The 23,177-nt window shown below is 42.3% G+C and overlaps 1 protein-coding gene across 1 annotated transcript in view; it reads right to left on the bottom strand.

The window, feature by feature from the left end:
• Positions 1-13,963, bottom strand: part of FAM234B (family with sequence similarity 234 member B) — a 32,525-nt gene extending 18,562 nt beyond the window's left edge. Inside the window, exons 1-3 of the mRNA XM_081060453.1 lie at positions 13,831-13,963; positions 4,367-4,765; positions 1,703-1,801 (exon numbers count right to left, since the gene is read on the bottom strand). Of these exons, the coding sequence (XP_080916579.1) occupies positions 1,703-1,801; positions 4,367-4,765; positions 13,831-13,867 (535 nt within the window). The 5' untranslated portion in view covers positions 13,868-13,963. The remainder of the gene's footprint in view (positions 1-1,702; positions 1,802-4,366; positions 4,766-13,830) is intronic.
• Between the last annotated feature and the right edge of the window lie 9,214 nt (positions 13,964-23,177).

Below are 23,177 nucleotides of genomic sequence, written 5' to 3'. Positions count from 1 at the left end.
GTTCTTATGCTCAGTGGTACAGATCTTTGAACCCACTGTCTGGGGTTATGGGCACAGCAGTTTAACAGAAAGGTCAATGACAATGAACTCCAGAGCCAGACTGCCAAAATTTGGATCCCAGTTCTATCATTTACCAGCTGGGGGACGGAGGACAAGTTCCTTAACTTCACTGTGTCTCAGTTTCCTCATCTGCACACAAGAGATAATAATATTAGTCTACCTCATGGGATTGAGTTAAGGAATAAATTTGTCCATGTGTTATGAACTTACAATGCACACAGAAAAAGCTGTGTGTTAGCTACGTAATTATTTTTTACAATCTGTGTCCAAACCCATGACCCTGTTATTAAGCGTCCGAACCATGTAAAATATTAAATGACGGGGAAAAAAAAATCTCTAAATCTAAAAGTGGATGGAAGAAATTTTTACTTCAAAAGCTAATGAGTCATAGGCAGAAAAAAAAAAATGTTCTTTAGGTTCAATCATATAAAAGTCAATGTCTTGCCTGGAGGTTCTGTGCCAGAACTGCTTCTACATAGTGCACAAGCCCCAGAAAGGTATTTCTAATAACATCCAAGAGGCATGCAGCCTACAATTCTCTGAAACAGACCTAGATGTTTATTCCAGAGCCTGAATGATGAAAAAGGAGTGACTTTTGGTAAAAAAAAAAAAAAAAGGAGGGCGTGCTCAGCCTCAAACCTGAATTCCTGTATCAGTTGACAGACTGTAGTTTGAATCCACTTTAATGGAGGCAGCAGGACAAACCTAAGCCATACGTGACAGCTGGTGTCCCAGGAAATGGCACACTCAATTAGAGTAAACTGTGGAAGGTTTAATAAAGAGACTATTTATAGATGTGGTCAGGGTACAGGGAAACCACAACAGACAGTACAGTCCCTCAGAAATGTTACCAGTCCCAGGCCCAAAGGGACAGGAGAGGAAGTGACTACTGGAATCCGGAAAAGGAAAGTCCTGTAAGAGGATCAGCTTGGGAGGCGCTGCGACCTATGATCAAGGATGCAGCCAGTCTAAATTGACCCTGGAGGGGAGGGACCCAGTGGAATACATACCCTCGCTTCACTCACTTCCTCTCCTCCAATTTCTTGCCTGGCTCCCCATTGGCCAAATCCAACTGGAAGTCTGCAGGCAAGGGAGACCCCTGACATAATCTAGATTGTCAGCCTCCCAAAGCACAGAGCAGGACGGAGAGCAGAGACAGAGGAGTAGACACAAGGATTAAAAGGAAAACACCCAGCCAAGATGTGTGAGTGAAAGGTGCGGGAACAACAGCTTTCTGCCGGGGATAGAAGGTAGGATGGTCAATCTTTATTATCATCTAAGAGGCTATGGAACACTAACTGGGAGAAAACTCAAGAAACCTAAGTACTATGCTGTGTACTGCAGGTATGTGGGTAAGTCACTTCCTCTCTGGATCTCAGCTTCTTCGTTGGACTGGTGACCACTAAAACTTCCTTCCAGCTATGGCACTCTCTGATTTCTTGAAATGAGCTTGAAATTTACATGCAAACTTTCTGAGAAGGTTTGTCATGTATGACAGATCCACGGTGACTTTCTATTCACTACAGGCCCTCTTCTACAGTGCCCCTCAGGAGACAACCCTAAGGCTTTCTCTTAGCTCCTAGCCCCTCCAATCAGTGCTCACTGCTCTCCTGTAGCAGCCTCTAGAAAACACGTCTCTTACCGACTGCACTCCCATTCCCTGAAGTTACAAAGGAGAGAAGTACATCACGGAGGCCATCTCCATTCACATCAGCCAATTCCAACGGAGACAGGTCCCCACCTGATAAACACATTTAAGAAAAAAGTTTAAAAGGGAATGACTACATAGTGCCAGCACCTCCACAAAAATCAGGCAGACTTTCGGTTCTTAGATAAGAGAGCATGCACACAATTCTGCCTATTCCTCTCACTAAGTACAGCAAAAATCCCTGGATGTACAAACATAAGACGACTCTGGAAGGTGGTGAGCAGACAGACCTTGTAGGGACTGTGAGATCCAAGGAATGACAAAGTGATGACTCCCCTGGGTTTTCTTGTGGCCTCATATCCCAGACAGGGTGCTGCAGAAGCCAGCAACCCAGAAATGCCAGATAACAAGGCACCCCTCCTCCTCCACTGGGGTCATCAGAGAAGGCCCCAGGACTCTCACACCCTAGCAGCACTAAGGCCATCCATGCTGCCGGGAAGCCTATAGTTCTAGCCCACGCAGCACTAATGAGGCAGCCCCTCTCTCAGCCCCGCCCGAGTCCTAGCAGAAGCTGGACTTCCATCTCTATCTGGCAGTGACAAGGTAGGTGGTGTGACCAACCCCCTCCCCCAACAAATAGTGTGGAGTCAGAGGCTGCCTGCCAAAACTAGGAGAGAGCTCATACATGCCTAGCAGAAGTATAAACTGGTACAACCACTATGGAAAATAATTTCACACAAACTACTAAGATTGAACATGCACACACTATACGACCCAGCAGTTCAGTTCTATGTTTATGCACTGGAGAAATTCTTATACATCAGAAAACAGATACAAGAATCCTTTTAGCAGCATTATTTTTTTTTAGATAGAAGCCACCTAAGTAAGTGTTCATCAACAGTAAAATGGATCAATAAATCATGAGATATTCATACCATGGAAAATTACAGCGATGAAAATTAATAAACTCCAGCTATAGTAGCTCAATATGGAGAAACCTCAAAAATGTTTTTTAACGTGTTTAACAAAAAAGCCAGTCACAGAATATTTTATGATTACATTTACATAAAATTTTAAAAAACAGGCAAAATTAGAGACTATATACAGTAGTTTAGAGATATATACGCAATCAACCTGTAAAGAAAACCGTTAGCTCAGGACAGTGGAACCTTTGGTGGGCAGAGGGGGTATGGTCAGGACAGTGGAACCTTTGGTCAGGAGGGACGCATGGAGCATGCCAGAGGTCTTTACATGATGTCCTGATTCTTAAGCTGGGTGGTGGACACGTCCAGTTTGTTACTGGTCTTTACATTGCATATAAATATTACGAGAACTCACTTAGAAAAATAAAAAAACAAAGGAAGAGATATTCTATGTGGTAGAAACAGAACCGAGTTTCACCTTAAGAGAAAGATGAGAACACAGAACTCACCCGATGCTAATTCCACTAGGATCAGACAAACGTCAGAGATAAAATATTTCCAGATCGAGATGATGTAAGCGTGTGGGACTATTGCAGGGGAGGGAAAACTGTTCCTCTCTCCTCTTAGGGTTTCTAGCTGGGACTGACGTAATACGAATTAATGAGAAAAAAGCATTCAAATTGTATTTAATAAAACTATACATGCAGGTACTGGGAGTCCCCATAGGAAAATGAAGACCCAAAGAAGTAGCTAGGCCTAAGTGCTTATATTTTAGGTTAAACAAAGAGTGGCAACAGTAGAAAAGTAACTAAAATATACGAAGGGACTATAAGAAGATAAGAGTTATTTTAACAAAGTCTGTTTGTACAGATTTCTCTCAGCCTCGACTGCCTGTCTCTGATGAGAAGACTGTTTCTTCCCTCCTCGTACAGGGAGAACATCTTTCATAGGGGAGTTTCATGCCCTGATTTCAGGAAGAGCTGAAGGTCAGAGTGGCCTTCTTGCATCTGCTGTTGTTCAAGTGCCTTTCAAAATAATCAATATGCCAAAGTGCCATGTTTTGGGGTGGTGTGTTCTGAACCCCTTCAGCCTAATGCAGTTTACAAGAGACAGGGCTGCTCAGCACTGACAGTTTAGATTCAATCCCCATTTGGACCCAGAGCAAGCTGTTTTAAAGAAGCCTGCTCCAAAATGAGACGAAAGAGCTAGAATTACTTGGGCAGCACCAGGTTCACTATCAGGAGCAAGAAAGGTAAGTTGCTGCAAGAAAACAACTCTCTTTGACTTGAAAAGAAACTGTTTTAAAACTCAAATTAGGTCAGGCTTACAAGGGAGTCCTACGAGACAGCTGGGCCCTGCTCTGGCCAGGCCTTGAGCCTTCCTTTCCTCTGCAGACAACCCGTCCTACAGCTTTGTGCCCCCTGACCCAGAGGGGCTGCGCAGCAGAAACCCAGTGAACCTAATACCCTACCCTATCTGTCGAATTAAGACCAGCGCCCACAGAAGCACAACAAAGCAGTGATCTTCCCAAGTTTCTGGAGCTGTATCGATCCGTCTTGCTTCATTTCAAATCTTAACCTCCTAAAGGCACCTCCACACACAGCGGAGAAGTGCTGTATGACACTCATTAATTTATAAACACTTGGAGGAATTTTTCAAGGCAATCAGAAGTGTTACAGAATCACATGTAATCACGAAGTTTCACAGAATTGGGGCTGAAAATCCTACAACTCACCTCCCTGGGGCCCCAAGTGGCGGCTCCAAGCGCTGTGCAAATCCCTGGGGGGACAGGGAATCAGGAAAGCACATACGAGCACCAGGACCATGGAGACCACCAAGGTCAGCAGAAACACAGACGTGCGCACGTAAGACACGATGGAAGAGGCTGCCTTCTGCTCCAGGCCTCCAAGGGGTTCCGAGGGGTACCGGTCTGTGGCGACCTCCGAAAGGTGTGGCTCTGCAGTCCCTGCGACCTCGGCCTCTGAGTCAGGCTCTGGCACCTCCCCCAGAGGGCCCTTCCCATTTTTGACCCCTCCGTTCTTCTGCTGCAAGGCAAGCACCAGATCATCTTCACTTTCGTCACTGTCCGCCTGTGTGAGGGGATCATACTCCCCTAGGTCGGGGCTCTTCTTCCCTGAAAGACAGAAAGCCAGCACGTCCAGGAGAAACCCTGGCCAAATACCACCCAGCAGAACACACAGAAACAAAATAAAACAAATCTAGGTTTACAAGCTTGGACCTTGGTGGCTCTCTGTAAAATAGATGATGCCAGGAAAGGGAGGAAAGAATGGAGGAAAAAAGGAAAATCACAGTGTTCTAGAATTACTGCTTTCATGAGTTTAAGAAATTGGAAAAGAAACAGAAAGTAGCAAATTTCAAATACCTTCTTAGTTTAAAAACAAACAAACAAACAAACAAACCTCTCTTAATTTGTTTGACTCTCACTAATGAAAAAGACCATGGCTCCTCTATCAACCTTCCACATGCCTAATGTGCATATTTCCTTTGATTTTCTGAGCTCTGTGATGTCCCATTCTTTCCTGGGATTTCCCTAAACTTTTAGAACTGTTCTCTGTACACGGCTTCTCACAGTCCAATATTTGCAGCTTCTAATTATTTCTATGAAACAACTTAGAAAGTTGAACACTAAATGTCATCTGGAGACATTTTACTGAAAATTCACTTCTGAGAACCTTCCTGGGATTCTGATGCCCTTTCAGTTCATTTCAGCAAACAACTGTTTTTAGTCTCTACAAATGCTACTCTGAGCACGTAGGTGGGATGGGTAGGGTCGAGCAGGAATACAGAGGTAGAGGACTTGTCTTGAAGCTGGTTTACACAGCACCTGTTTTTACTCAGACCTTGTTTATTCGGGGTGGCAAAGAGGTGGAAATTACCGGGGGGGGGGGGGGGGGGGGGGGGGGGGGGGGGGGCTTAGGCACATCTCCTCCAACCACTAATGACCTGATAATTTGCTGCCTTTATTTCATGCCATAATCAAGTAAAAATCAAGAAAAAGTTTCTGTTTTTTGGAAATTACCTGGTAAGCTATTACCAATGTAAATGCTATTGTTAAACCTTTTAGTAAGAAGAACCACAAAAATTTAAATTAAAAGAGAAAAAGAATTATTGGTGCTAATCTCTGCCTCTGGGTCACTGTGATCTTGGTGATGTCATTTCATACATTATGTCTTGTTTTGCTCAAGACATGAGTGAAACATAGTAAAACACTATGGGGACCAATCTGGGAAGCGAAATCTTTAGTGTAAAGTTTAGTGTTTGGTACATAGAAGTCAATAAATGTTTCACTAAAAAATGAACATTTCACAGTTAATATAACATTAACTATTTTGCAAAAAACACAGAAGATACTGAGTAATCTGGCATTCTATTAACTAGAAATTTATATGTGTTTTCACTTTCAAAGCTATTCCTTTTTTTCCAATCAATATTGCTTGATTTTTAAAGGCATAACTTATAAGAAAATAAACCAATTATTAGGAATTTAATTCAAAACAGTACCTCCAGCATATATGCTATAACTTGAACTACAGGTTCATGAGAATCTCATGTAATTTATATATCTATTCTATGAACCAAATTATTTTATTAATTAGGGCACTTCATTCCCTAACCATCTGGATAACTTTAATATGCAAACAGAACCATTGGTGGTTGTAATAATATTAACTCTTAAACTTTTTAAAGTGTTTTTTTTAACTAAAAGAATATCCCTGACAAGATTTTTTTAATGCTATAAACAAAAGTGGAATATTATTCAGTCTTAGAAGGTAAGGAAATTCTGACACATGCTATGACACAGAAAAATCTTGAGGCCATTATGCTAAGTGAAATACGCCAGTCAGAAAAAGACAAAATACTGTATGATTCCATTTTTATGTGGTCAAATTCATAGAAACAGAAAGTAGAATAGTGATTTCCAGAGCCTGGGAGTAGGGGAGATGGGAAGTTATTGTTTAGTGGGTATAGAGTTGAACGCTGCAAGCTGAAAAAGTTCTGGAGATTGGCTGCACAGCAATATGAATGTACTTAACAATACTGAACTATACAATTAAACTGACCAGAGAAAAACATACACAGCAGCCCCAGATCCCAGGGGTGGGAAAGGCTTTGAAGATCACATAGTCCACCTCTAACCCTGTTCCAAACGTGCAGTTCTGTAAAAAATCCCCCCAAACTGCCACTCAGCAGACACCTCAGCACAGGCAGCGCCAGGGAATCCACGGCCCTCTAACCTACAAAGCAGTTCCCCGCATTGATTCAAGCATCTACTGCTGAGCATTTGTGAACCTTCTGTCCTAGTTTTAATTTCCAGGATCCCTCTTGCACATGCAAGGCCTTCTTCCATTGCAAGTCCTTCAAATACTTGAAGATAACAATCTTAAGAAACTAAGGTATGATATTTAAGAGCTCAAGTCTTTACGATAAGACAAACATAGAGTTAAATATTGGCTTTATCTCACATTAACTGTGTGACCTCAATTAAATTTCTAAACTTCTGCAAGCCTCAATTTCCCTATTTATAAAATGGAGTGATTAGTGAGTGTTCCTACCTCATAGGATTGTTAGAAGTAAAATAACATAGGCATGGCTCTTAGTGCCTGGCTAACGGTGGCACTCAGTAAATCCTAGCTTCTATTATTATTATGGGCATTGTATCTCCCAGCTGCCCTCACCCAGTCTTCTCATCCCCAGGTTAGGTATCTCCACCTCTTTCAACCCATTACTTGAAGAAGCAATTGTTTCAGGTGTTCCTGACGGCCCCTCACTCTTCCCTGGACACAATGTGATATGTCGGTGCTTTGTAAGGTGTGGTTCCCAGAACTGGATACAATCGCCGGGGTGCAGTCTGACCTGGGCAGGGAGGGCAGAACCATGTCCTCCCCAGTCCAGAGAGCACCCTACAATTCAATTACATGTACCTGGAGATCTTGCCAGCTTTCTTCGCAAGCACATCACACAACAAACTTAGTCAACTAAAACTTACAGGTATTTTCTACACACACTCAAGCCATCCTATAATAACTGTACAATGTTTAGCATCAAGTGAAAAACTTAGCATCAACACTTATTCAATTCAATCTGGCTAGTCAGTTGCCATCTTGCAACAAACATAGGCTAAAACATAAAACAGTATCTTTATCAAAGTGAAATTATTACTAAAATACTGGTTAACAAAACAGTTTAAAGGACATGCATTTTTAGGATAGCATATATTTGTCACAGGCAGGAAGAAAAAACCTGGTTGTGTATGCTACAGAAACTTATAATATCTTCAGTAAATCTATTAAAATAATTTGCAAACATTCTCTGAAAAACAAAGCTGCTTGGTCCCATTTAAAAGATTATACTCTTTCAGTTAAGATGGCAAAGGAAGGGATTCCTGTCAGTCTCTTCCTTAAAGCCAGGGTGGGTGGAAATAGAAAAAAAAAAACAGGAAACAGCCACATTCCCAAACCATAATTTATAAAAACAAACTGTTGCCAAACGCAGTGAAACTTGTATCCAATTGAGGAAGCAAGCACAGTAAGAATAGGCACATACATCTCAGTTCTCCAGCAATGAGCAGAATCGCAGAATTAAAAATGGTAACGACGACGACGATGATGACAACGACGCCAACGCCTGGGTATGTCCTAAGTGCCGACTGTTCCAGGCACTGGTGCAAGCACTGACATGTATTAACTCATTTAATCCTCACAACAACCCAAAGAGAAAGTTATCACCATTATCCCCATTTCATCAACAAGAAACCTAAAATACAGAGAGGTTAAGTTGCAAATGATCCCAGAACCAGCAAGAAGAGCCAGGATTCAAACTCACGCAGTTTGATTAGGGTCCGCAGTCCTAACCAGTAAGTTGGACTACCTTCCCTGTTCCATTGGGTACACTGCCAAAACAGTCATTTCTTGCTTGGGAAGACAAAGTCTGGGCTCCCAGAAGCACCAATGAGCTTCATTCAACGCCACAGAGTCAAAGGTGACGTAAGACAATGAAAAACAGCACAGGCTTCTATCTTTACAGAAGCAGGTGGTACCGCAGGTTAGAAAAGTAGCTGTGGTGCAATCAGTTCCGGAGAGGCAGGTTTCTTTTTGACAGTCTGGGTCCAATCAGGAGACAGAAACCAGACAGTAATTCAAAGAGGACAACTTAATATAAAAAACTATTAAACAATGATAGGAGAGTAAATATCAAGCTGGGAAGAGAACACTAAAAGGCGCTGTAGGATTGAGACGCCCAGGCCTGAGGAATGACAAACTTGGCATGTAAAGGGTCCAGATCCACTTTCACAGATCATGCAACAAAGGTGAATTTGGAGTTCAGGGGCAATAAACTGATAACTGGCCCAACAAACAAAGAGAAGTAAATGCTAAGTTGGCATGCGATAGCCCTGTCACAAACTGGCTGCCACCTGCCAGCCAGGATAGCGACATCCATCAAAGAACAGTCAGGAGAAAGGGATCTGAGTTAACAAACCTAGATTAAATTCTTGTTTCCAGCTGCTTAGCTCCCTCCTCTGGCCCCAGCCTCAACCCATATGTTAGCCAGTGGCTTGCTGTAAAACAACTGCACATTTAAATGTGAATAATAATAGTCGGAAAGGAGCCATCACTAGTAGTCATTCTGTAAGATACTACAAAGTTCTACAAATATTCAAGAAAGAAGTTACAAGAAAACAGCAAACAAAATCAGCTAAAGAACAAATGCTGGACAAATGATACTACGAACTGTTAAGAAGTAATAAACAGATCCTTCCCAGTGGAATCCAAGAAATTAAATAGCCTTCTCTGAAATAAGAAAAAACATTATTTCTAAGAAGTGACAATTCAAGAGAAGGTGACAAGTAAACAAGCAGGTCTCAAGAAAACAATGGAAGAAAATAATAAAACAATTTTAGAAAAGGTATCCTTGTTGGGATCAGCAAAAAGAACACACATTGCTGAAAACAGAGTCAGACATAAAGGACAGACTGATGAAAACCAAGACAAATGGAATGGAAATAACAATGGCGGGCAGTTCTGAGAAGTTACTGTACACTCTTCCACACCCTTTTACTGTCTTACTTCAGTAAATCTTCATAACAACTCTTTGAGGTAGACACATTATTATCTCCAAAGATGAGGACACTGGGGTTTGGAAATTTAAGTAACTGGTCCATAGTTAAACAGCAAGTAAGCGATAGTGCAGGGATTCAAACTCAGGTAATCTGGTTTTAAAGTCTGTACTACCTATGGACCTCCCATGGAAAAGAGCGAAGCCTCTAAAGACTAGAAAGAAAGGGATGGATACAAAGATGGAAAGAAAGGGATAGGAAACAAAGGTGATCCAATAAGTGCATAACTCAAGACGAGAACAGAAAAGAAAATGGAACCAAAAACAGTATTAAAAAGACATACAAAAAAGAGTTCCTGTGCTAACGCAAGACCTAAACTTGCAGAATGAAAGGTACACTGAGTCCCAAGAAAAACGGACACAGAAAAATCAATATTGAAACATATCCCAGTAAAGTCACTGAACTTCAAGGACAACGAAAGCATCATATGAGCAGCCAGGCCAAGGGAAAACAATCAAGTCACTAACGATGGGAACAAAAATCAGGCTGACTTCTCACAATAACATACATTTCTAAAAGATTGTGCAGCAGTATGTGAAAGGTCCTCAGAGAAAAGTCTTCAGAGTGCAAAGTACAAGAATTCTAACCCAGAAACGACATTTCTGAAGTATAAAGGCAAGAACTCAGAAGCTAAGTATCTTACTCGAGGACCAATTCTTATCAAAACTCTTAAAATAAATATTTACTTTTACCCTATTAATAGTATGTATTTTTCCAGACAGTGCAAAGACAAACCTCAGCTTAATTATTACAGACTTCAAGTTTTGATTAAAGAACAACTAAGTAATTTTTTTAAAATCTATTTTTCACAGAAAGACAACCAGGATACATCAAGTACACCAACTCCTCAGGCTGAGGAGCTAAACATCAAAACCATGCTTCGAAGCTCAGGGTACTTTAGCACTTTCTTCTCTGCTGATTTCAGCCACCAGTTACATTTTTAATCAATGAAAGGTTTTCAGAGAATAATTTCATAATACATCAATAGAAATGAGCTTTGCACAACTATCACTTTTCCTCTTAGGAAGTATGAGGGTGCTGGTTATATATGCGTAGTAGCATTCCCAAAATGGTATGGAGGAAAACATAAATACCGTGGTTTCCCCGAAAATAAACCCTAGCATGATTTTTCAGGATGACATCCCCTGAACATAAGCCCTAATGCGTGTTTTGGAGCAAAAATTAATATAAGACCCAGTCTTATTTTCGCGGAAACATGGTAGGAAAGGGATGGAACTGTACCATTCCCAAAGGTTTTCAGAAAAATATACTATAATATATACTATTCTATGACATGTACTATACATAGACTGTACAATACACTCTAGTGCAACTAAAGGTAAGTAATTCACATCATGAATTAGTTTATCCAGGGCACACAGTCATTCTCAGTTACACAAAATAAAACAAACCATTACAATAACATTATGCTCTGATGGTCCCTTCGGTGTTTGACCTTCATACTTTGAAATGGACTAAAAAAATATATACTTAAGAGATAAGCTGTCCCACAATCTGCTTTATGAATGTCACATTGTCTCTCTGTTATTAATTAACCTCATTCAATGCATATGAGCCAAACATCTTTCTTCTGGACCTGGATGACTGTCACTAGCTCACTGCTACATCAATCAGACCTTCTTTCAGGTATTGCATTTGTAAATGTCACGGTGCTAATGAGGATAATAGTAACAGCTAACACCTATTGAATAACTAACATGTGTCGAAGGCTAACAAGCCTCTCAAGTATATCCATCTCTTTTACTATGCCAAATAACCCTGAGGTCAATATGTATCAGCGTGTGTGACATATAGTCAATGTTCCATAATAATATTATTATTACACATGAAAAAAACTAAAGCTTAAAGATGTTAAGTAACTCATCTAGTAAAAAGACTGGGTTTGAATCCAAGCCTGTCTCATGCTCTTAGTCACCATTCTAGGCTGCTTCCTTGCACATAAAAATATGAAGGATGTCACTATGGTGATCATTTCGCAATATGCTCATATATACAAATATTGAAGCATTACATTATACACCTAAAATTAATATAGCAGTATATGTCACTTCTATCCTTTTTAAAAAAATAAACAGTGAGGAATTTAACTAAGGTAACATGACACAGTAAACCACACAGGAGCCTCACAGTCCCAATTACAGCATATCCAAAAGAGCGATAAGAAGGCAACTTCTACCTAATACAAAAGCTACAAATTGTACTGGGAGTGGAAGGGAGAAAAGGCAAGAGGGAGACAAGCTAATGTACAAAACACAAAAATCAAACAAACAAAAAAACCACCTACATCACATAAAAAGAACATATGGCTGTTATATCTGGGCCTTACAATGTATCAAACATACCTGACTCCTCAGGGCAAGCTGCTGTGTGAATACAGGCCCAAGGACCAGACTGTTTTCCCTACCCTATCAGTAGACCAAGTTACTGAAACTGAATTCTCCAGGGAAGAGTAATAAATGCCACTGCCTCGGGATGTGACAATGCAGAAGAGCTCCAAAGTTTCAAAAGCAAGATTTTCTTGCATTCCCTCTTCAGATAATAACAATTACCTATGCTGGGGATGCGGTGGGCAGGGGGTCCCAAAGAAAAAAAGAAAAAAAAGAAAACATCCAAAAGAAAAAAAGAAATAAAGCTAAGTATGTCTGACATCTCATTTCCCCCTTGGGAGGATATAACCCTACATTAAGCTACACAAGGCTACTCTTTTCCAAGTTAATTAATCCTGCGGGTAAAGGGATACGCCCTCTCCCCCCCATTTCATTCCAATGTTACATACACATTCCAAGATAGTTATTATCAATGTTTCTTCCAATGTTTTAATGAGCCCATGTGACCTAAGAAATGTCACAGGCCTAAGAAATGTCTTAGGTCATGAAGTCTGGGGACAGAAATGCAGATTCATATGAAATCCATATTCAACCCATTCATCCAGGACTCAATGTAGCCGACTGGAAGCTCCTTGAGAAAATGGACACAGCTATCTCACTGCAGCCTTATGCTGGATATCCACCAGACACCCAACTAGCCCTTTCTGAGGATGCCTAAGCAATTGCCTTTCCCATTAACACCTTAAGTTAACAGCACACTGTTTAAATCTTATTTAGGTAGAACCATAAAATTTGTAAAGCCTTAACGTTTAAAATGTATTTGGCCAGAATATACGTTTACTAAAACAGCAAAGTTTCTACCAGTACAATCCCATCCCGGAGGTTTAAAAAGAGGGAGAAAAAGAAAAAGGAAACGGAGTTGCTGCCCAAAGTACTGAATTAGCTCTGGAAGTTATCATCACCACCAGAGCCTCTTTTAAAAATATTCCACACATCATCTGCAACCCGCAGGTACCAAATCATTCTGATCGGCTCATAAATGGGCCGACCACGTGGAATCAAAAGCCCGGGATCTAGCGTAAAAAGACTCCTGCCATTCAAGTCCAGGTTTTTTCAATACTGCTCGGGCAACCTTGGACAAATCAATTAGCCAAATGATTCTTATTTTCCTCCTAAGTACACTAGGAGGGAAAATAGCTATCCCACCTACTTCACACCTGCTTCACTGTTTTATCTCTAAGTGGAGAGGCTGCTACAGGTCACACCCGTCCTGCCACCCCCGCCTCCCTCCGCCCAGGTCCTACCCAAGAGGAAAGGAGGTGGAGACCCAGCGGTACCTCGTCCGCGGCGCCCGGGAAAGGATGCTCCCCTCGCCAGCCCTCCCCTACAGAAGGGACCGCGCGCTCTGACATTCGCAGCAGCAGCAGCAGCAGCGCCAGCCCGCTCCCGGCCACCTGCCCCTCGCTCCTCCAGCGGTCCCCCCCTTGGAGTTCCCCACGCTCGCCCCGCGGCAGCGACCCCCAAGCTGCCGGACGCCCCTCTCGCCCCCTGGTGGTGCTTGGACCACAGCCCACGGAGACTGCACCCGCTCGCCTACGCGCGCCTGCAGCGCCTGGGTCGGGGCCAGCCCCGGACAGGCTTCGCCCCCAGAGCCTCACCTCCCCGTCTCCCCAGGCCCCGCGGGGGCGGGGTGGTCGCAAAGCTGCAACTCCTTACCCGGGAGCTTGAGCGCCCTGGACAGCACGGTCGCCATGGCGGAGGCCCCGGTGCGCGTGCGCGCGCCCGCGTCCTGACGGGAAGTGTAGTTCCGGGCGGGCCGTGCGCGCGGCGGGGACCTGGAAAGGTGGGAGCCGCGCGGCGAGCGAAGCCGGGTGGGGAGGAGGAGCTGGGCTGCGGCCTCCGCGCCTCTGTACGTGCCTTCTCCTGCGGGCTCGTCTCCCGCCCTCTCGGAGCCAGGCCCCGAACTTGGCAAGGGACTTCACCCGTGTGAGTGTCACTTTCCTCCTCCGTGGAGTGGGGAGATGGTTGACTACCACGCAGACGTGCAGGGAGAATGGAATGATATAGCAGATCTTACAGGAGGCGTGGGTTGTGAAATGCGCCCTGGGCTTTGGAGTCAGAAAGTATTTGAATCCTGCCAGCATCCCTTAACTAGCTGGGCCATCTTGGGCAAGTCACTTTGGTATGCCTAGGGTTCGGCTTCATTTTTCAAATGGAGACAATACTATCTACTTCACCACCTTACTGTGAGCATTAAATTTTACAGTCTGTTTCAAACACACAGCATACCAGAGGCACCTGTTTCTTTAAGCTTTTCTTAGGTAAGGATCAAGGTTTCCTGGAGCTCTGGCCCTCATCGTCCTTACCAGTGGATCTCCGTGACACCCTACCCAGCAGCTTCTAGCTTGAAGGTCTAGGAAGCAGAAACTGACCTGCTGCTTCTTCACAGGCAACAAGAGACCAGCGTTTTAGGGCAGCAACGCTGAAGATGTTATCTAGTACACCCTCCTTGTTTTGTTGAAGAGAAAACTGAGATACAGAAAGGTGACGTAACTTCTTAGTGTCAAACAAAGGCTCTAAGATACTGCTCACTTGGAAACTGTCAGTAGGACTGTCCTGTGGGTGTAAGCCGAGAGACTGACAACCATCCCCGCCACCCTTTTCCCCACGAAGAAAATGCCACTGACTCTGACAACGCATAGACTCTAGAGCCAGGCCATGAGTTCAAATTCCGACTTTACCATTTCCTAGCTGCCAGATCTCGGGCGAGTTGCTCAATGTCTGTCTGCTTCTATTTCCTTATCTGCAAAATGGGGCTGAAACAGTTCCTTATTCCACAGAGTGTTCCGAGAATTAAATGGATACATGCAAAGCACTTAGAACAATGCCTGGCACCTAGAAAGGGTTTTATAAGTGTGAGCTCTCCTTTTGGTAAGACAGTATCAATTTTTTGACAATTTAATAATAACAAATAAAAGCAAACTTAATAATTGAAGGGGTTAGTAATTTATTTATTCTTTCAGCCTTCTACAATACCCAAAATTTTCTACTGTTTGCCTCTTCTCTGGAGGAATAATTAAAAGCCATATTTTACATCTATGTAGGTCATGTAGGAGGGGTAGCACTACAAGTCACAGTACGTCAGTCACGACTTTGCTGATACCAGATTCGTTCATTGGAACACATTCTTGACACATGAAAAGTGAGAAAAATAACCTGTAAGGTAAGATATAGAAAATGTCAGCTTCAGCTGCAGAAGAACAGGAAGTTGAATGTCTAGGAAAGGGTACAAGTGGACTGGAACAGCCAGGTTACACAGGAGATGAGGAATAGGAGGAAATCTGCCCACTTTTCTTAGAGAAGGGGTATATTTTAGGGCGGTCCCTTCTTATGTGATGGAAGTACATTAGAGTTATACAGTTTAAAGTTTGATTAAAACTTTGCTTGAAACAGCATGGTCGCTCACCCAAAGCGCACCAGTGTGTGCAAACACAATTCTAGGTGTATACATACATGTGTGTGCGTGTACATACGTCCCATAGCTGTGGCAGCTCCAGCCCCTCAGCTTCCTAGGCCTAACCTTTATGGCATTTCCACCCTGCCCATAATCACCGTAGCTTTGTCCAGTGATTTTCAGAGGAAAGTAGATGCTGAGGAATTGCTCCCTGAGCTTCCTTCCTCTTGGCCTTACTTGCCCTCCGGAAATCTCTCCTGTGCCTCCACGGTGTTTTCCATTTTTAACATGGAACCACAGTCTAGAACAGTCTTTCTCAAATTGAATTGACTTTTCTTCCAATTAAAGGAAAAGGTCAAAGCAGCCATCAAATGAATGATCCGTGCCTTTCACATAGAGAAAACCTGTGAGCTCCTCTCTAGTTACCAGAAGAAAACGAGTGTCTTCATTGCCCAAACACCCACTGAGATCACTGTGGAAAATGCAACCGCCCAGTGCTTCCTGACCCCAACTTGGCTAACTGCTCCGAGAAATGAAACAAGGGTGGTTGGGGTGGGAATCCTGTGGGCAGATTAGCCTGCCAGACTGCTCTGTGTGGTACGAAGAGAAGAAATCCTATTTCTGAAAATCACAATGGAAGCCAGAAGAGCCCCTCCTGTTGTTCCTGCATTGATCTGCAGCGAGAGTATTCTTCCCCAACCTTCCAAGCTTCCAATACTTGTAGACAAAACCCGTGTTTGCAGGTTCCTATTACCTTTGTGATATCGCAAGTATTGCTCAAAATCTCTGAGTCCTACATGGGATCATGATCAAATCCGCTCATCTAATACTTACCATTCCCTGGACACCACTGCCACTTCTGCTGGTCCTGATGCTCCCAGTAGCTTTCGCTGCTTCCTCCTGGAACCAGTACCACTGTGTCCACCAGCAGCTGCCACTCTCCTCTTGATACCTCTGAGACCACCAGGCCTCATGGTCATTTCTGCCTCCTTTCAAAAAGAGTTACTGCTTCTTCTATCTCCTACCAGTCAACGCCACTTCATATGTTAGTGCTGTTAAAAATGTCAACGCTGTTTAGTGCAATGGCAACTAGAGAAGACTGCCTCTCTCTTCTTTTTATGTTATACTTATTAGAAAAATACCAACACTACGCCTGTTCTTCAAGGTCAAAGCAATATTTTCATTAAACAAAGCTTTCCATGTTTACTGAGTGAGTCAATCAGGGCAAGAAATAACAAACAACCTGACAATTTCAGTGGTTTTAGATAGTAAGAGTTGATTTCTGCTCATGTCACTGTCAAGGTGAGGGCAAAGATAGGCAGCCGTGGGGCTCTATGCCCCCAGACATTCAGGGACCCAAGGTCCTTCCATCCAGTGCTTTTTCATCCTTAGGACCTAGAGACCTCGGCTGGATCATTTGCATGCTTGATAATGCAGGAAGTTTTATGGGCCCGGCCTGAGGTGGCATATGTGACTTTTGCCCACATTTATTTGGCTGGAACTCAGACACAGAATAAGTATGTCAACAAAATATGAGCCCGGGAAGAAAAGGAAACAGTTTAGTGAGCATCTAGCCAATCTCTGCTACACTAGTCACCCCAAGTCTTTATAGAATACAGACTGCAGACCTGAGTTCTTGGTGGTGGGGAGGTGTTCAGGCACTGCTCTACTTAGAAGTGCCTTCTCCTTGAGGGACGAAAGCTTTGTTCCTGAGCTGGCTTCTTGTCCTGTGTTAGGATTTCCCACTGTGTGTAAGGTAAAGCTCTCCAGGAGGCTCCTCAGTCCCTCCACAGCTAGATTTCTGGAGGCCATTCCTAAATCTGTCAGCAGGGCTTGGACAAGTCTAAACCCACTGGCAGACCCAGCTCAGGCTCAGAGTAGTACCCTCTGCCACACTGGTGTCCAAGAGAATCAGGAAGCCGTCATCAGGATGAGATCAAAAAAGATGAAAGAAAATACTGTAACAAATAGCAACAAGAGCAAGATGGAGAAAAGCAAAAGAGGTGCTCAGCAAAGATTATTTTGGGGTTACGTGCAAATGTCAAGGCTCCTATGCAGTCAGCCTTGCACCTGGATCAGGGAGTTCAAAAAGGGTGCGTACAGCGGCGTGTTCACTTCTCATCACAGAGAACGTGACTCTATGACCAGGAGCTGCATATGCTTATCATGAAGACAAACAGGTTTGTGTTTCCTGAGCATCCTTTAATAAAACACAAGGGCTCACTCATCCAGCTTAGAGTCATACAGACTTGTGGTCTATAGAACGTTCTAGAGGCTAGACTATAAAATGCTTTCTGGGCCCTGAGATTTAAACAAAGCCTTCTTCTTAACAAGTCTCTGGCTGGAGCATGTGTTTAAGAAAGACAGTGTAAAAAACAAAAGAAAGAAAAAGAAAAGAAACAAAGAAAAAAGAAAGACAGTGTAATTGGTTCAGATCCAGGCCAACTTAACCCTCTTTCCTCTAGACCATCATCACAGCTTGTTCAACTGTCTACTGAACATGCACAGTCATGCACAGTTCCTGCGTGCTTAAGGATTTGAATGGAAGGATATTTCTGTTTTTTAATCACAAGCAAAGACATCAAATACATGGCACGTGTGCTACAATTTGCCCTTTCATAATCCATGGCACACATCAGACACCACATGCTTCTACAGTGAGCTTACACTCAGCTTTAGAATCCTTAACTCAGCTGCCCAGGGAGCCATTACCTATCAATTTGATTTGGCCTAAAAATTGAAGACTATTTGCAACCCCTGCCTCACTTATAGCATAGTAACCAGACTAAAAACCCTGTTAAGATAGCACCTGACTCATGATAAGGGTCTAATGTTGAATATAGCTGATATTTGGCCAGCATTTGTTCTAATCAGTTGAGAGTCGTAGCTGAAGAGTCAGACATGCTCTGATTGATTGGTCAGGACCTATGCCATACTGGTTTGTTCATTTTTAGACTACACCCTGGTTGAGTCTTTTTAGTTCTGCACTTCTAGATTACTGGTTAAATCTTAAGTAATACACCAAAAGTCAATAAATTAGGGTACCACTGGTTCTGTCACTGACATACTAGAACACTTCATTTTTCTGCCCTTCTTAGAGTCTTTATCATAGGCAGCTGTGTGTTATAATGATTTCAATGATTTGAATATAATGTCTACCATATTAAAACTCCTATACTAAATGTTGAGTTCTTAAAGACTAGAAATGAGATCTTTGTATCTTTTTTTAGCCCTAAACAATGCAGAACACATTGCTCCAGATGTTTATTGAATAAATGTGAATTCATAAATGAATGGCTAAGTTATAAGAGAAGAATGAAACCAATTTAGAAAAAAGGTTAAAAAGTGGGGAAGGGAGAACATTTTAATAATTAATACAACTTTTTTTAAAAGTTTACATTCTTGATTCATGTCATCCAAATGTTCTCAAGTTCTGTCACTGGTCTACACACCAACGCCACAGTCCAAGCACCCAGCCAGCATAACTTCAGGAAACCCAGTCCTTCTGCATGTTTATCCCTTAGCGGTGCTTACACGTTCCACATATGCCTCATGCTGTCACTTCTCCCCTACCCCTCCATTAGGTGGGCTCAGCTTTTCTGACAATTACCTCTGCTCATCTCATCTCTACATCTCCATACACGTCATAACACAGAATAAGAAACGTTAATACTTGATATAAAGAGCCCTGCTCCTGGAGTCCACTGGCTTTAACTTTCTCAAGGGGCCAATCCTGGCCAATCCTTTCTGCAGAGCTGGATATAAAACAGTGAACAAAACCAACACGATCCTTGCCTTCAAAGACCTTGCAATCTAGTGGGAGATGGACATGAAGCAAGTACTAAATAATGCATCGTTACAAATCGTGATAAGCACTATGAAGGAAAAGAACCTAGTACCATGAGAGACAGTTACAGGGAGAACATAGATTAGGTTGTGGTGTGGGGACACGAGGAATCGGCTCTTTGAGAAACTGAGACCTGAAAAGTTGGTAGAAGTTGACTGTGTAAAAACTAAAGAGCAGTGTGTATGAAGGTCTGAGTCAGAAAGAGCTTGGTTCTTTGCAGGAAACCTGTGGGTCTGGAGGATACTTCCAAAGAGCTGGTGGTGAGAAGCGAGAGTTAGACCGGAGCCAGATCATGCAGATGCCTTGAAAGCCTTGACATTAAAGGACATTAAAGGATGATTTAATTGGCTGCTATGAGGAAAATAAATGGGAGGAAAACAAGAATGGAAACAGAGACCTGTTACAAGAAAGAGGTCATGGTAGATTAAGTTATTCATCCTTATCTCTCACACACAAAGTAAGCGCAAGTTCTGACCTTTCGCCTGCTTTCCTGTTCTGGCAAGAAAAAAAAAAATGTGGGTGCTATTTATTTTCCTCTTACCATACAAACTATTAAACCTTACCGAACTCACATTTCTTCTCCTGTGAGCCTGACTATAGATGGGACAGTTACCTATACCCAGCCTGAACAGCATAGCCGCCACTCCAGCAGATAGGATCTCTGCAACTGAAGTCAGCTGTCATCCATCAGGGGACTAGACCAAATCTCACAGAGACACTGAGGCTCCCTGGCTCTATCTCACCCTGAGTGATACCACTGGGCTAGGTGGAACCATTGCCTTAGATGACAGCCCGACACATAATGACTTTCCCTCTCTATTGATCTGTAATGAAGGGGAGATAAAAGGCCATCATATGCGATATATTATATAAAAGTAAGTTCTCCCTAACTAACACACAATGAAATTGAATTCTATCCATTATTCTCATTTCTATACAATAAATTCTTTCATCTTTCCTTATTTGAGGCATATTGTTATAATGTAATTCGATGAATTGCCTTAAACCTAAAATTTATTTCTTAAAGTTCTTCATTCTCCTATGGTCTAAAAATTATTTCTTAAGCATTTTTAATTATAATCTTGCCTCTTAGATAACTTAATAAAACCTGATCATCACTTAATCTGGCCAGCTTTCTGGTGGCGAGCTTGGTTCATCAGCCTGGGTTTAATATGACACAGTACTTGATCTGATGGTTACTTCATCTCCAGGAGGTTATTTGAGAATTTGAGAGGCGCAATCACAATGGCAGTACTAAGAGGATGTATGTGGCCACAAACCATGCAGAGGTTGTGAGACAAATAAATTTACCTTTGCCACCAAGAACATTTTCTTTCATTCTTTTTTGTTTTATTTTGTTTTCCTTCCAAGAGCTTGTCCTTAAAGAACTAAAGGCTCTGGAAAATTTTTATTCTTACTTATCCAGTTCTGAAAATCTCATTCATTTCTTTTTCTTCTTTCTTAACATAAATATTATCCTTTCATATCTTAGTCTTCGAGAGCTGAGTAATTACTTTTTATTTCTTTATCCCAGTCTTAAAGACCAAAGGTGGTTTACTTGGAGTGGAGATTTTACATACGGATTATTTCCTTCTTCCTAACACAAGTTGTCTCATTTTAAGTTAATCTTAAAAATCTTGGGGCAGGGGGATGGTAGATGAGGGTAAAGGGGATCAAATATATGGTGATGGAAGGAGAACTGACTCTGGGTGGTGAACACACAATGGGATTTATAGATGATGTAATACAGAATTGTACACCTGAAATCTTTGTAACTTTACTAACAATTTTGTCACCCCAATACATTTTAATTTAAAAAAATCGAGATTATGCTAAGCGAGATAAGTCAGACAGAAAAAGTCGAAACCATAGGATTTCACTGATACGTGGGATATAAAACTGAAAACAACAAAGGAACAAGACAAAAAATAAAGAAACAGAAACTCATAGACACAGACAATAGTTTAGTGGTTACCAGAGAGTAAGGGGGCAGAGACGGGGTAAAAGAGGGTAAAAGGGATCAAATATATGGTGACAGAAGGAGAACTGACTCTTGGTGGTGAACACACAACATGATATATAGATGATGTCATACAGAATTGTACACCGGAAACCTATGTAACTTTACTAACCATTGTAACCCCAATAAACTTTAATTTTTTAGAAACAAATCAATGTTTTGTTCACTCCTCCGCTTCCCCAGTCTTAAAAGTCACCTTATTTGAAGTGGTCTTATTCAAGATGTTTTCTAATAGGTTTTTATATTTTCCTCCATCACTTTTTGGAGGAACACTTATTCCCCAATCCTCAGATTTGCACTAGAGCACCATGGAAGAAGTGAATGTTGTGATAGATGAGTTCACAAAGGAGGGCATGCTTACCATAGCTCCTTCCCCTTTGGGACTCATTCATTCATTCGTTTTTTAAATTATTCACTCAACAAATATTTGAGTGACTGCTACTTTCTGAGCCCTATTCTAAATGCTGGGGGTATAAAAATCAAACAAAACAGACAAAAAATCCTTGCCCTTGTGGCGTGTGTATTTGTGGAAGCAATGGTGGTAAGCAGGGGAGAAGGGAGATAAATAAATAAATGTGTCAGATGGTAATAGATGTTATGGAGAAAAATAGAATAGGGAAGGGAAATAAAGTATGGCAGTTAAGGTGGTGAGCGTGGCAGGGCGTCCCATTTAAAATAGAATGATTAGAGACGACCTCAATAAGAGGGTGACAGTGAACAAAGATTTATGGAGGCAGCGTGAGTAGCAAGCGAAAAGCCTCTGAGGTAGACACGTGCCTGGCCTGTTTGAGGACCAGCAAGACTGTGGCTGGAAAGGATGGTTCTAGGGAAAGAGTAAGAGATGAGGCCAGACACGGCCAGAGCAGAAACAGGTTATACAGACTCTGTAGGCCCAAGTAAAGACTTTGCCTTTTAGTCTATGTTAAATAGGAAGCCTTTGAAAGTTTGAGGGCACAGAAGTGTTGATTTGACTCAGATTTTTAAAGACCCCATTGGGTCACTTTGTTGTTCTAGTAGATTGTGTGAGTGATTTGGATGGTGAATAGCTTTTGGCTACTGCAATGATCCAGGTGAGACTAGATGGTGGCTTAGAGAAAGATGGTGGCAGTGGAGGTGGGAAGAAGTGATGGGATTCTTAATTTATTTTGAAGGTAGAGGCCACAGGATTTGCTGATAATTGAATGTGAGGTTTGAGCGAGACAGGAATCAAGGAGACTCTGAGGCTTTTGGCCCAAGAAATTGGAAAACTAGAGAATCGGGGCAGGGTTTGGTGTAGGATGTGCTAAATTGGACATCCAATTGGACATGCCAGTGGAAATGGTGATTAGGCAGTTGGATATCAGAATCTGGAGGTCAGGGAGAAATCCCAAGTGGAGATATAAATTTTGGGGTCGTTAACATATAGCCCATATTTGAATGAAATCACGTAAAGAGTGACTGTGATAGAAGAGAGAGAGAAGGCAAGGGGAGGGGATAGTGAGTGCTGCAACATTTTAACACTCGCATTTCAACACTCACAGTTCATGGAGAAGAGGAAGAACCGGCAGAGGAAACCAGCAGGAGTAGCCAGTGAAATTGAAGGGTAACCAGGAGAATCTGGTGTCCTGGAAGCCCAGGAAAAAAGGTGTTTGGGGATGGGAGTGTAATCAATTGTTTCAAATGCTGCAGAGAGATCAAGGAAGAAAAGACTAGGAGTGCTCTACCTACCTTCAGAGCATGCATTTTGGTCTACTGTCTGCCAT

This window comes from Rhinolophus hipposideros (genome assembly GCF_964194185.1).
Source record: "Rhinolophus hipposideros genome assembly, chromosome: 9".
In the NCBI taxonomy this organism is placed as follows: domain Eukaryota; kingdom Metazoa; phylum Chordata; class Mammalia; order Chiroptera; family Rhinolophidae; genus Rhinolophus; species Rhinolophus hipposideros.
This window is presented reverse-complemented; position numbering and strand designations above follow the sequence as displayed.